This window comes from Parasteatoda tepidariorum, chromosome 3 (genome assembly GCF_982258835.1).
Source record: "Parasteatoda tepidariorum strain Cologne lab strain chromosome 3, Ptep-v5.0, whole genome shotgun sequence".
Lineage (NCBI taxonomy): Eukaryota > Metazoa > Arthropoda > Arachnida > Araneae > Theridiidae > Parasteatoda > Parasteatoda tepidariorum.
Window position 1 is genome coordinate 33,457,211 of NC_141757.1, and position 16,290 is coordinate 33,473,500.

A 16,290-nucleotide genomic window follows, 5' to 3' on the forward strand; every position below is an offset into this window, starting at 1 on the left:
AGGCAGTCAAAATGACTAGATTGTGAATGCGTAAATAAATTTGTTTTCAAATTATTTGCAGTTAATAAGCTATTAGTAAATATTAACTATAAAAAAATTATATGTTGTACAAAAAGTCACAAAATTCTAAGAAGTTGTGTCATTATATACATTTTTCTAATTGAAATTAAAAGCAGTCGAAATGACTTCCTCAGGCAATCTAGTGCTTACATACAAATAGCTGATTAAACATTGATTAACAAACAGCTTTTCAGGAACACTATCAATTTACTAAAAGGATTCAATTATCTAATTGATACACTCTGCTAGAATTATTAGTTTTATTTTATTTATTTAAAAAAATGTTTATTAGTTTTTGCGAAGAGAGTGTCCAACTGCAGTAGTTCCTGTTCTACTTCGAGCACTTTTAATTATACACACCCTGTACTGGAACTGCTTCACACGTCACAGCAGGAACATGTTTAGCCCAAATTTGATTGGTAAAATGCGTGAATCAACACAGTTTTGTCACTCATAATCACAGATTGATATACTTAACCGATATTTTTGGATATTTTTGTAAAGCAAAAATTGTCACATTGATAAGGTAGCATCAGGACTCTGAAATGAAATCGTTATGCTTATAATCACAAGTCTAATTGATGCTGTTTTGCTAAGAGAGTTGAATTCGTTTTAAAGAATGCATAATAGTTTATCCATTTTTTGAGGATAATCACTGAACAATTGAGATTTTGCCTCTTATAATCAAAGGTTTATGTATATTATGCACTTTAGTGGAATAAATAATGATATAAATTATGCACTTTACTGAATCTTTGAAAATAAATAGCAATATTATATCAGATTGATAAGGTAGCATGGACACTAAAAGGAATTTTCGGCACTCATAATCACAATTTTGTCTAATTGATACATTTTGCAGTGATTGCTGAATTGTGGGGGAAAAAAAGTTTGACTCCTTATAAATTTGATGACGGAAAATTGGAATCATTTGAGCTATTCATTTGGTGGGTATTGTTGGATATTTGAAATAAAATTTTAACAAATTATCAAGTTTGTTGTGGATAATGTTAGGGTTAGGATGGCACTGATAATCAGAAGTTCGTCGCATTGATACACTAGTGAGGTAGTTAAATACATTGGAATATAAGTTTTACGCATTATTATTTTGATGCGTATTGAGTCTCGACAAATTAACTGTTGACCATCACCATCACTGGTTCGTCTGAATGGAGGGAGCTTCTTGAATGAAGTTTGGCACATTATCAGTTTGACGAGAATAATGTCAGAACAAATTAATTTTTGGCACTGATAATCACAAGTCCGTCTGATTGATAAGCCCGGGGCAGATTTGTGGATATTGGAAGATAAATTTTACACATTATCATTTTGATTCAAGATAAATTAATTGTTAGCTCTTACAATCATAGCCTAATACACTAGAGCATTTTGAAATAAACATGGCACATTATTATTCTGATGAGGATAAAAAAGAAAAAAAATGAATATTTGATACTGATTGTCACAGGCTGATCCAGTACTTTATGGGAGTTGTTGGATATTTGGTACGAAGTTTGGCACATTATTACTTTGAGGAGAATAATGTCCATGCAAATGATGGTACACGTAATAGTTATAGTTTTGCGTTAGGGCAACGGTTGCTTCTGGAGTTGGGAAGGGTTGCATGGAGAGTGTTGAAGTAGATTGATATTGTCCTAAAAAATTTGAGACAGAATGAACTGACGTCCATGGTTTGAGAGTTGCTGAGGAATTTTCTTTGTTCAGAAGTGCTCGCTGCGGTGGTTGAACACCCGCACATGAAAATGGATATAAGCCATTGCACATACGTCCAGTTTTCTCCTTAGAATTGTCGGAGCAAATTTTATGCCTTAAAATCCTACTAATGCTGCTGACACTTGGCACATTGTATTTATCGCATACTTTGTCTGTTAACAGTTTGTCCCTGATCTCCCAGGCGAAGATTCCGGGATCTTTTTGTTTCAAGTGCCGTATGTACGACACTACTTTTGGTGTTGTCACTCGTGGTTTGCTACCGCCGATGGCACCTGGAAGTATAGAGCCAGTCTCTTGATACCGTGCCAGAATTTTTGATACACATCCGTGTGATACTTTGAGCTGTCGTGATATGTCACACGGACGAACTCCAAGTTGAGCCAATTCAACAATTTTTAGGCGAACTGCGTTTGGGAGTGGCCTTCCGTTCACAAAATGTCCACCGAGCTGATTGACTTCGCCATAATCCTGTGCATCTGTGAAAAAAAAGAAGAGAAAATTTATAGGAAGTTTGTTCAAAATACGTAGTGAAAGTCACGTTTATGCTGCAGAAAGATACTTTTTATTGCGTACTTTGGCAACACTAGCTTTCATCATTAACATTTGACCGTTCCCTCGTGATTATTTTGGGCATTTTTTAATTGAGACACATTTGAATAGGGTGTATGTTCAATGGCTGTTTATTCAGTTAATCTAGTAGAATTCTGCCAGGTGGATAATTTTTCAGCTATGCATTTTCAAATGTATTGCTCACCATGCATTCTCTAAATGTGTTTTATAACTTTCGTTGAACAGCCGACCCAATTTTGAGTTTACGGCTACATATGTTCAATGCTGTAGTCTTGTAATTTGAACCCTATCCAGAAGACAAGAGAACTCCTGGATCAAGTATCGGGAGAATTTTGTCATTGTGGAGGACTTTTTGATGGAACTAACCCGCAATTACGTTACAATGGAGAGGAAAAATACGAGAACCTCCCACGATTACCTTGACGGCAAGGGGACTCTATCTCATAATCCGTCTACCACTGAGGATATTTTACGTCAGTACAGTGGTCGGTGCGATCGGGTGCAGAATTCGTATCGATCAGCCATCGCTGAGATTCGAACCCGGTTCACCTCATTATGAGGCAAACGCTCTATCCCCTGAGCCACCGTGATGCAATATTCATGTCGAATAAGTAGTTGTGGAACTATTTTTTAGAATCGTCCCTAATAAGGGATGCCTCTTCATAAAATCGAATGCCCTCACTTACACTATTCGTTATTAAAAGATAAGAATCTTGTGTAATCAGAAACTAAATAAGAAAAGGGGAAGGACTTATGTTCTGTGAAAAGGGCCAACCAAGGAAATGGGTTACTCCTATGGAACTTTCACTTAAGTGATCAACACTTAAATAATTCAACAATTAATTCAACATTATTAACTTTGACAGCAAATTTGTTTCCTTTTTGATTGTTCACAAGAACTGTTTTATTTTCGGTTTAAAAATTCTATTTGATACAGGGTTTTTAGGTAGGGGATAAAAAATAGCTTAAAAAGGAAAATTATCGTTTATGGGTATTGTATTGCATTATATATAACTTTAGTATTATTTATTTTAATTTAATGAGTTTTTCACACGTAATTTTTATCAAGGTATACAAATGGATTTGTTTATAACCTTTTTTAAACGTCATCTTTGTAAATTTCAATTATAAAATTGCTCCATAAAATATGAATATGACATTTTATAAGACGATAACAATTACGAAATAAAATAACACGAGTATGAAAGAAAGTAATTTTTTTAAGCTTTAAGCATTTAATTTTAATAATTAATGAAAATAAAAAGAATAAAAAATATCAGACGAGCAAAGTTGTAAAATATCAATAAGTTAAATAAATTAAATATTTCGGTGATAGACATCGTGATGAAACTTATTAATTAGATACCATGAGAAGAAAGATACTAGATACTGTGATGTTATAGACAACTTCAGACAAATGCTTTTAATTTTAATTTATTTGTTTAAGATGATGCCGCGCTATTTTTTTATTCAATAAAAATTATTAAAAAGAGGGTCAGTGTTATAAGTTATTTTTCTTACAAAAAGTTCTTACTGCATTAGAAATAATAAAATTCAATAAAGAAACTTTGAAATGATATTTTTTTTTAATAAAGAGGTAGAAGGTTAAAAAGATCTGCATTTTCAAGTTTCGTGTCCTTTCATCTGTTTGTCTAACTTGTCTTCTTAAATTTAAGAAAAAAAAGTTTCATTATTTTCAATATAACCAATATGATTTATCTCTCTTTGTTTATCATATTCTTTTCTTAATTATTTTTTATAATATCTCTAATTCAGTGACACTGTCAAACTACTAAAACTCTTTTTACCAATTATCATTAATTAAAAGAACTTTTTAAAGATTAGTAATTTTATCCTATATGTCGAGTCTGCTACGATAAAAGACTGGGCACTATGTATTTTGTCAAAGTCAACAAGTTTCGTCGATGTTTTTTTTAGACATATTTCAAACAGTGTGTTTTAGAAAATGGGCATAGTTCAAAAAACATATTAAAGAAAATAGAGATTGCCGCGAACTGCATCGTTAAGAAAAATGAACTCAGCTGAAAATGCGTATTTAAGAAAACGGACCCAGTTAAAAAAGCGTATTTATGAAAATGAACATGACTCAAAACGCGTATTTAAAACAATGGACAAAACGCACCTTTTCGATGTTTTAATAAAAAATTTAACGAATGAGCCAGGGATTTCGTCTACATATATGCAACCACTTTTATGAATTTATAAGACATGGAACAAATCTTTAGAAAGAGCCGTTAATCTTTAAAATCTTTTGCATTACATAGTGCATTTATTCGGATTATTTAGTTAATTAAAAGAAAATATTCACAAATTGTAGTTAAGAAAACAGAATTCAACGATACTCCCATTTTCTTAAATACCCATCTAGCATAATATGTAAATTAAATGTAAATTTTATCGAAATCGGTAAAGTCAATATGCTTCATGCGTAAATTTTACGTAACATTGATGGAATGATATTACTATTGATATATTTGGTAAAAAAAAGTTTTGGTATATTTTACGTAATATTAACGGAATGGATTTTACCAACTACCCTTTGGTAAGATTGATTTCGCTTATTTTACGAAAGATTGACGAAAGAATATTTATTATTTAGATTTAGTAAAAAAGATTCTGTGCATTTCACGTATTATTAACAAAGCAAATTTACCATTTAAATTTCGGTTCGAATTTATTTCCTCAAATTTTCGGTTTTTTGTACAACCATTTTTTTACACCATAATTTGACGTTTTACAAATGTTACGTACATTTTGACGTAAATAATGTGTAAAAATAAACTACTCATTCTTACTTAGTGAAAAGTAGTTGGTAAAATACTCGTAAAAGGAACGAATTTGTTCATGTGAAATTTTACGTAAATTTTTCGTTTTTTTGGGTAATCATTTTTTGCTATAATTCGACGTTTGCACTTACGTTACTTTTGACGCATTGTTGACGTAGTACGTAAAAATAGCGCAATCACTCTTAACTAGTAAAAAGTGGTTGATAAAGTATTCGTAAAAGAAACGAATTTATTTACGTTTTTTGGATAGCTATAATTCGACGTTTTAGTTTTACGCAAATGTTGCGAATGCTTAGTAAAATTCAATGTTGAAATATACGTATATTTGACGTAAAATTGATAATTAAGTGCTATTACTATTTATTACTTTATTGCTATTTATTAAATGTTATTGTTGAAGTAAACTAAAAAATATTTTATAAATAAAAAGTATTTTTATTTTAACTTATAGTATTATTTTTTCTAGCTAGAGAGCCCTCAAACCTCATGCGCTCCCCTCCACGCACCGGGATTATTGAAAGTGGTGTTATTTACACCAACTGTTTACATCAAAAATCACAATGATTGTCTTATATAAAATCTTAGACGATTATATATTTAAGAAACCTTGGCCCAAAACCGAAAAATTCATATCTTTTTAGTATTAAGGATATTATTTGGGGTATAATTTCTGAGTGTTAAAAATTGGCAAAAATAAAACTGTAACAAAGAAAGAAAAATCTACAAAAGAGTTGTTTAATTGATAACGCGATAAAGAATTCATACTAAAAATAATGCTGTGGAATTTTTAACTTCTAATATCGAGAAAGCCCGCCTCATAATCGAGAGAGTTCGTTTCATAATGAGGTGACCCAAGTTAGAATCCCAGCGATGGCTTGTTGATACTAATTCTGTTCCCGGTTCGCACCAACCACAATGCTGACGTAAAATATCCTCAGTGTTAGATGGATCATAGGTTACATCAGACTAGTCCGAGGCTTTCGTGGTTTCTCTCTCTATGCAACGCAGCCAAAAGCTAATTTATCAAAATGCTTGATGCAGGAGTTCTCTTATCTTCAAGGAGGGGTTCAAAATTACAAGGCTACTGAGTTGAACATTCGTTGTCATAAACTCTGAATTCAGGTGTTCAACGCTGGCAATAAAATAACAACGATGATCTCAAATCGCACTTGGTAGAGTTTTTTGCTCATAAGGACCGGAAGTTCTATGAACGCGGAATCATGAAGATGGTAAAGGTTATTGAAGTTTATTTTTGTATAGAAAACATTTAGTTTTACTGCACACTAGAGAACCTAAATTACTTTCTTACCAACCCAATATTTATATAATAAATTGAAGAAGTAAATTCTAACAAATATATTTTTAAAAAAATATTGCAACCATTATTGTAAAATAGGAAAATATCATTATAGGAAAAAAGCTTATATGTAATCATTTTATTACATAAGATGTCTTAGTGCTAACCTGGGAATTTGTAAACTGTTACACTAAATTAATTTTTTTAATTAACTTTTCAGTTTAGCTCAATAAATTTCGCTTTGGAATTCATAAATCAAAACATACTTCAATACTCGTCTGCCTTAAGTGAATAATTTATAATTTATAATTTATGTATATTATTTTAAGCATGAACGTTTTTTCATAATAGAATTACTAAATATTCGCAAATATACGTGCTATATTTGTTATGTTATATTATCTTTATCAGGAAATATATGTGAATTTGAATGTATTTTTTTACAGCGGTAGTCAGAACACTCTTTTCCGAGACATCTATAGTTTGTCTATAAAAGACCTCCCATCGTCACGAAGGCCGTTTGCTGTTATGGAAACAAGAAATAACGCATTTCAAAGAGGGGAGTTTTTTTCTCTCCCCTGATTCCCTTTTCTCTCACCGACCCGAGCCAAATCCTGTCTTAAATAATGACCCAACACCCCTACTTGAAATGGTTAAACCTCGTATCCATAGTTACCGCCACTGCTCCAGACGAATGGCTAGAGGAGTTCTTTACATTGACAAACTATAATCAAGGCATCCACACGACTCTGCACTACAAATCCTATTCCTCATCACAGATAATAATGTCGATAAACAATGATGCTCATTTTTAATGTAACTGACTTAATATTTTTGTCTTCACAACAATAGAAGTTACTCTTTTATAGCGAGAAATGAAATAATAAAAATTTTCTACACTGAGAAAAAAGTATGGTCAAAACTACCAGAATTTGATGAAATTTTCCTTGCTTATGGCTCTATGGGAACACCATAATATTCGTTAATTTTTACCGATGTTTTTCTGAAATGATTTTGTAAAAATTAACAATAAATCATGGTTTCATAATATGTGATGAAAATTTGGTAAATGTAGTAAAATTTTGCAATTTTTTTCATAGTGCCTAAGAGCATGGCGCAATATCCAGTTAAGTTTATTTTTTAGTTTTCAATTTTTTTTCTAAATGTGTAGTAATAAAAACTATAATTTTGAAAACCAGAATTTCCGATAAACCGTTACGGTATGGACGGAAAAATTACCAAATGAATGGTTTAAATATTATATAGTTTGATTTTGTTCAACAGAATTACTTTTCGTTACCAGAAATATTCTTACCATACAATACGGTAAGTTTAACAGAATATTTTTTCCTCAATGTAAAGAAACTCATTTCTCAATTCTCATTACAGCAACCACCACTTACAAAATCATCGGATTATAAAATCAGCTTCTTATTAAAATCAAATCTACAATGATGCAATCATTGTGGCTGAGTGGCGCAGTTGGTTTGTCGTCGGCGGGTTCGATCTGCCAAGTCTGCGGGTTCGATCCCCGGCCCAGACACCGGATTTTCGGGATGCAGAAAATCCTCAGCGGCCATGTCGTATGATTATGCGGCATGTAAGCGGCTGGCATGTAAGTATGATTATGCGGCTGGAGTGCCTTATAGGCTCTCGGCATTTCCGGCAAAATTGAATTCCTAGTGCACTTTAGCATCCAAATAGAGTCTCTGTGCTGCCATCTAGTGTGGCAGTAACTAATCGTCCAAATTAACATGACCAACGGTATCTCACCCATTATGGTGGTCCTGAAAGAGTGGATACCACCTCTGGAGAACGCAATAGGTCTGCTCATCGGCAAGACCGATTGTGCAGCTCATTGGAAATAAAAACGAATGGAATCATTACAATATTAAAACATACTAAAACTATCCTTTAATAAAATCATTATCGCCATTTTGTAAAATCAAATTTTTTTTAATCATATGTTTGAAATAATGAAATACTTTGCTTTTTCTCTCTATTTTCTCACGTTTTGCGAGCCTATGAATTTCTTTGAGATATCTTAAAATAAAAAAAGCATGAGTTACATTTGGGAATAAGGAAAGTTATAGAATATCTATCATTATTTGATGTCAATGATTATCACCCATTCAATAAGGCAAATCAATCTTCAATATACATCAGAAAAGCGCTTCATAGTGTAATAATGAATTTTATAACCAAGAATATAACAAAGCACTTCATATTTTAATCGAAGCTGTTATATAACAAAAAATAAGAAAAGCGCTTCATATTTTATAGTCGTGAATTTTAAAACAAAGAATATAAAAAAGCACTTCATATTTTAATCATGAGTTTTATAACAAAGAATGCAAAAAAGCACTTTATATTTTAATCAGAGTTGATATAGAACAAAGAAAAAGCGCTTTATATTTTGAATTTTATAACAAAGAATATAAAATAGCGTTTCATATTTAAATCATGAATTTCATAAAATAAAAATTAAAAGTTATAAAAACTATGAAGTTTCAAACCACGTTTCGCTTGAATTTTCGCTTCGTAAATTTTCGCTTGAAATTTTGCTAATCTCACAAATATGTTAGTATTTTAAAACCCTCCTGTAAACTAAAAAAAAAAAAAAAAAAAAAAAAAAATATTTAGCTGACGTTTAATTAAATTATTTAATGTAGATTCAGCAAAAATACAATATAAATGAAGTAATCAATGTGTCTGTGTGCGTATCTGAATATAATTTTCTGCAACGGTAATCATTACATTCGTTTCAGGGCTCTACTTCTTGTTCTTTAAGGCGTTCTTTAAATTTAGCTTTTTTAATTTTAAAGAGTTACTAGAGTTTTAGTTCAGAAATATTTCAAAAAGGGTTTTTAACAGTTTTTTTTCTCTTTTGTTTATTTTCTTGTTAAACTTAAATGAAAAATAATCTGCAAATGTGGTAATAATCTGCAGCTCTTGCAGTCGTTTCGTTTCTGCTACCGTGGTATGAAGACATAAATATTGAAAGCGTAAGTTTAAATAAAAATAAAAAAAGGAGAAAAAGAAATATAAAAAAGAAAAAGAAGAAAAAAAGAAAAGAAAAAAAAAGTAAGAAATCGCGAGTGTTTGCCTAATGTGTGATAACGAATGCAATTGGAATAATAATAAAATACTAAAAAATAAATGAATAAAAATGCTAATAATAACAAATTTTGAACGATATATCATAGAAGCTCTTATTATATAATTATTTTAATACTTAATAATTAAATATTTAATATAAAAATTATGTAATTATAATATAAAAATTATGTAAAATTATTTTTTACTAGGAGGCATCGCCCCCTGCTCGCTGGAGCTCACCAACCCCTGGAACTGCTTTCACAGTTCATTTCGGATTGCTTCGCAATCCAATGCTCGCTTTGCTCGCTCATTGGATACGTTCTTAACGTCTAGTTTTTGTATACTTTTTTGAATACTGAAGTTCTGAAAACTTTTCACTGTAGAAAATTCTAAACCTGTACATTTCAATATTAATTTGAAATTGCAAACAGTTCACATATTTTTCTTAATCACACTATTCTAAATTTCAGTTGTTGAGAAAAGTAACTGTTGTAAGTTTTGTTTTAAAGTCTTTCCCACCAGAGGGCTAAAGCCATCTGTTGTAAAACAATATGAAATAGTAGTCTGCCACTGAACGCCGGATGTAAAGCATCGGCTTTGATGAAGATAATTTTGTATTTTTAATTCTCTGAAGGGCGCCACCTTAATAATATGGAATTTGTAAAATAAATGTATATATTTTTGATTGTTGATGAAGACCATCATTTTGTGTTTTCATCAGTGTTCAGAAGCAGAACAACTATAAGTTTTTTATTTTATCACAAAAATATAAAATGTATAAAAAACAAAGAAAAGAATAAGAAAATGAGTATAGTCATAGAAAAAGTTAAAATTATAATATAGTATTTGTCAGTAAAAATAAAACTTTTTGTTTAAGTAATTTCTAACAATTCAAATTTCTCCGAGGCAATTCTAAAGTATAAATTAAGGTAGTATTGTTAAGTTGAAACACAATATTTTTAATTTTGATGTCAACAATACAATTCAATTTTTCACAAAAACGATTGTTTCCATTGTTAAGTTCAATGTCAACAATTCAAATTTTTCTGAGGCAACTCTTAACCTCTAAATATTATTTTTTTTATGTACACATTTCTAAATGTTAGTATTCAACCACAAAACAACTTTAAGTCCTCAAATTTAGCATGAAGTTGTAAAATGTAATTAAAGAGGGTCATAGCAATAATGAAAGTAGAAGTAAAGTTAGTACTGTAAAATTAAAACAATATTTTTAATCAATGAGCCAAGTTCTTCAAGAAGCAGTTGTAGAAGTTGGTTGTTTATTTAAAACTTTTTATAGAATTTCTTTAAGAACACAATTGCTAATTTGGGCATTTGGCGATACAACACTTTTAGAATTGAAGGATTTGTTACGTCAAGCGCTCAGGTATCATAATTTTGATCTAGTTGCGCTTCTATGTCATTTTGATTTATGTTGCTAAGTTAACTTTCAAAAAATTCTATGGCTGGCAACAGCATTTTTATTTTTTAAGATGTTTATTTTTATTTCTTTTAGAATTCGTCATTTTTTTAGCGAAACGTTTTTTAACCTAACAGAATTCTTTGCCGACTGTTTTCTCTATGAATGAAGAAAATAAAGTAAATATTTAACTGTTGTGAAAAGAATCTTATTTAGTTGTACAAATTACTTCAGCCAAAATTTGGGAGCCACGTAAGAGAATTATATATATTAGATCAGAAACACATCATTAAAAGGCAGAATGCTTTGGTGTTTTCAAAACAAAGTAAACGTTGCCACCGGCGGAAAAGAAATACAGCCAAAATTTGGGAGCCACGTAAGAGAATTATATATAATACATATTTCATAATTTAATACTTAATGACTTTATTTAATGAATAAACTAAATATAAATAATTTCATATTTAAATATAAACAACTTTAAATATAAATAACTTTATATTTAATGACTATGTTGTTAAATATAAAAGTTATTAAATACTTAATGACTTAGTTATCATTAAATATTTGACGACTTAACTGAACGTATTTGGGAAAAAATAGTATTCAGACAGATTAGTAAATGGCAGTTTTGGTAACCGTTTAATTATGAAAATAAAATGCGTGTTTATTATTTTCTTATTTTGAAGTTATACTTCTTATGCGACTTCCAACAAGGTTGCGTTAAACGTTTAATGCTACATTTTTATTGGCCGGGAAATCACGTGGTAGGATCCAGTTTTCCCTCATTCATTATTTCCATATTGTTTTGGTTCTCACTAGCATAACAATAATAAAACTATTGTTTTTCTATAAATATTTTTTTAGTTTGTTTTGATACACATATAATTTAATAGGGTAGTATTTTTTATTTTCAAATTTAGTGGATAACAATTGTAAAAAATGAGTGAAAACAATCCCACGGACAGTGCGACGGATTTAAGGTCCACGGGGGAAAAATGCACAATATTACCGTGATTACAGAGCACGGAAGCGAGCGGAGCAGGAAAAAGAGTCGTTGAATAGAACTAGTGATCCTTCTACGACTGCTGATTCTTCTACAATTAACGTCGCAGGTTGCGAAGTTTAACTTCTTCCGCGCGGAGGAACTCCACGCACTATTTATTTATTTATTTATTTTTTTTTTGCTTACCAAACGGACGGATGTATTTTAAATACAATTTTTGCATTCACCACTTTGCGCATGAAGCTGCAAGTTAAGTTTTAAATCATTTAACTAATTTTTTTAACCGTAATTCATAATGGTATATTAATGTAATTTGTACCAAAAAATACTAATTGTAAAACGGTTAGTAAGATCAGGCACTAATTTAAATGACTTTATCTTAAAATATAACGTAGAATTAAATTATTCTAATAATAATAATAATAATAAAAACAATCCTCCTCAACTCTTAATTTAGGAATCAAACAAAATCGAGAACTTAACTATAATAGTACAGGTAATTTTAACCTTTAAAGTAAGCAAACAAAAATACTTATGGGAAAACAATGACTTTATGACTTAAATCAATTTTATGCTGATGACAACCAAACTGATAAGAAAATTAATGTCGGAAAACTGGATCCTATCATGTGATTTTCCAGACAATAAAAATGTATTGAGAACAATAGAAACAGTGATGCCATCATTAAATTTTTATAAGTAGTATAATCAGACGATTGTATAACGAAAATATAATCAGACGATTTTCTTGAAATTACAAGTAGGATATTGCATTTCATAGAATATGACTTTACATTTCAGTTAATTTCATTCATTATATGAATTCAGTCGAATTGCATTTATACAATTTTTACTCCATAAGATTACATGCATATGATATTCAATGAAATTTCAGTCTTCATTTCTTTCAATATAATTTTTATCGGTTTTCAAGGTAATTATCATAGATTTTTACAATTTATAAAAAAAAAAAAACATATTAGTACATAAAATTCAACAAATAACATTAAATAAAATTACAATTATGCGATTTCGAATTATGTATTCAACTAAATTCAATGCATGATATTGAAAGAAATTACAAATATATTATACTAGGAGGCTTCGCCCCCTGCTCGCTGGCACTCACCAACCCCCGGAACTGCTTTCACAGTTCATTTCGGATTGCTTCGCAATCCAATGCTCGCTTTGCTCGCTCATTGGATACGTTCTTAACGTCTAGTTTTTGTATACATTTTTGAATACTGAAGTTCCGAAAACTTCTCACTGTAGAAAATTCTAAACCTGTACATGTCAATATTAATTTGAAATTGCAAACAGTTCACATATTTTTCTTAATCACACTATTCTAAATTTCAGTTGTTGAGAAAAGTAACTGTTGTAAGTTTTGTTTCAAAGTCTTTCCCACCAGAGAGCTAAAGCCATGCGTTGTAAAACAATATGAAATAGTAGTCTGCCACTGAACGCCGGATGTAAAGCATCGGCTTTGATGAAGGTAATTTTGTATTTTTAATTCTCTGAAGGGCACCACTCTATTAATATGGAATTTGTAAAATAAATGTATATATACTATTTGATTGTTGATGAAGCCCATCATTTTGAGTTTTCATCAGTGTTCAGAAGCAGAACAACTATAAGTTTTTTTTATTTTCTCACAAAAAAATAAAATGTATACAAAACAAAGAAAAGAATAAGAAAATGAGTATAGTCATAGAAAAAGTTAAAATTATAATATAGTATTTGTCAGTCAAAACAAAACTTTTTGTTTAAGTCATTGCTAACAATTTAAATTTCTCCGAGGCAATTCTAAAGTATAAATTAAGGTAGTATTGTTAAGTTGAAACACAATATTTTTAGTTTTGATGTCAGCAATACAATTCAATTTTTCACAAAAACGATTGTTTCCATTGTTAAGTTCAATGTCAACAATTCAAATTTTTCTGATGCAACTCTTAACTTCTAAATATTATTTTTTTTTTTATGTACACATTTCTAAATGTCAGTATTCAACCACAAAACAACTTAAAGTCCTGAAATTTAGCACGAAGTTGTGAAATGTAATGAAAGAGGGTCATAGCGATAATGAAAGTAGAAGTAAAGTTAGTACTGTAAAATTAAAACAATATTTTTAATCAATGAGCCAAGTTCTTGAAGAAGCAGTTGCAGAAGTAGGTTGTTTATTTAAAACTTTTTATAGAATTTCTTTAAGAACACAATTGTTAATTTGGGCATTTGGCGATACAATACTTTTAGAATTGAAGGATTTGTTACGTCAAGCGCTCAGGTATCATGATTTTGATCTAGTTGCGCTTCTGTGTCATTTTGATTTATGTTGCTAAGTTAACTTTCACCAAATTCTATGGTTGGCAACAGCATTTTTATTTTTTAAGTTGTTTATTTTTATTTCTTTTAGAATTCGTTATTTTTTTGGCGAAATGTTTTTTAACCTAACAGAATTCTTTGCCGACTGTTTTCTCTATGAATGAAGAAAATAAAGTAAATATTTAACTGTTGTGAAAAGAATAAGAAAAGATCTTATTTAGTTGTACAAAGTACTTCACCCAAAATTTGGGAGCCACGTAAGAGAATTATATATATTAGATCAGAAACACATCATTAAAAGGCAGAATGCTTTGGTGTTTTCAAAACAAAGCAAACGTTGCCACCGGCGGAAAAGAAATACAGTCAAAATTTGGGAGCCACGTAAGAGAATTATATATAATAGATTCTATGAACGATATTAAGTGTAATGATAATTGTATGAATGGAATACAATGGAACTGCATTTACATGGTGAGAAATAAATCATTGCAACTGTGAGCTATAAAACAACAAAGTAAATGAAATTACAATTGTGTGATATTAAAATAAGAAGCTAAAATGAAATTGCAATTATGTAATAAGTTCATGAAATTAGAAATGGGTGATAGTTTATTAAGAAAGTAAATGAAATTTTAATAATGTGATATTAAACAATGTAAATAAAAATGAAATAACAATTATGTGATGCTAAATTAAGAAAGTTAATGAAATTGCAATTTCCGTGACATTATAAGAAGAAAGCAAATGAAATTTACATTAGATTAAAAATTTTACATTACATTAGATTAGATTTGTGACATTAGATTAAATGCAATTGTGTGATATTTGATTAAGAAAGTAAATTTAATGCAATTGGGTTATAATAAAGTATATCTTTATTCAATGAAATTGCATTTGCGTCATAAAAATCAAATTATATTTAAATCCAATGAAATTGCAATTGCGTGATAAGAATCAAATTATATTTATATTCGATAAAATAGCAACTGAGTGTTACTAAATTAATATACTCAATAATGTTATAACTATTTGAAATCGAATGAAATGTGACAATTAAGTGATTATTGCAATAAATAAAGCTATTTTATTTAACAGTTTTGAAGCCAAATATGTGGACATAACATAATAGTCAATATTTTGTAATTTATTTTATATTCATCTTAAAAATAAAAATAAAGTAAATAGTGCTTACCCATACCTCTCGAAGTAGCGATGTTAGTACGTGCGCCATAACTTTGAGAAGTACCGTTTCGCCACGCCTTCTCTTAGCTGATTGGTTTCCCCAAGACGGCCAATGAAAGCTCATGGTAAAAAATTCTTGCTTTACATTTTCACTTTTTTTGTTGAGGGAATTAAAGTGTTTGTAATTGATAATAAGTAAATTCAAGTAAAAAGAGTAATTGAAATAAATCTGCAAATAAATATGTAGAAAGAACACAAATGTTGAAAACATAGCAAAACAAAAGGTGGTGTTAGATGCTAATATTGGATAAAGAGTTGATGAAAAAGCTAGCACAAACTTTTATCCGCGAGTCAATTCAAAACGCAAGAGTGTCGCAAAAATGACGTCCCTTATTGGTAGCGTGTGAAAATGAATCGAATGATTTCTAACAGTAACAAGGGTGCTGAATTAAACTATCTGGGAGAATTTTCATTAGCAACCAGAAAATGAAGAAAAAAAGATGGATTGTTAAAGATTGACTGATCTAGTTTAGACTCGTAGATAAGACATTTCTATTTTTCGATCAGGTGATAAGAAATCTCACAGGTAAATGACGTCACACTCATAACATTCTTAAAAGGTTTCTATACTGCGGGAGAAATTTTGCAAGGCAAATTTCATTTCACTACCAGTATTTTAAAACTTAAAGTTTAATGAAAAGTGAGTTCATTTAAATCTGAATTAAACGAGGAAAATATTATCAAAATCCGTCTACCGAGGATGTTTTTACTTAGCATTGTGGTCAGTGCGAGT

At 30.1% G+C, this 16,290-nt stretch overlaps 1 protein-coding gene across 1 annotated transcript; it reads right to left on the reverse strand.

Annotated features, from left to right (window-relative positions):
- Window positions 1-306: 306 nt before the first annotated feature.
- LOC107455999 (paired box protein Pax-1-like) lies at window positions 307-15,555 on the reverse strand. Its single transcript, XM_043048655.3, has 2 exons — window positions 15,508-15,555; window positions 307-2,270 (listed from the first exon to the last, which is right to left on the reverse strand). Exons 1-2 carry the CDS (start codon window positions 15,509-15,511, stop codon window positions 1,543-1,545), a joined length of 732 nt encoding a protein of 243 aa, XP_042904589.2. The 5' UTR covers window positions 15,512-15,555; the 3' UTR covers window positions 307-1,542.
- Window positions 15,556-16,290: the final 735 nt, after the last annotated feature.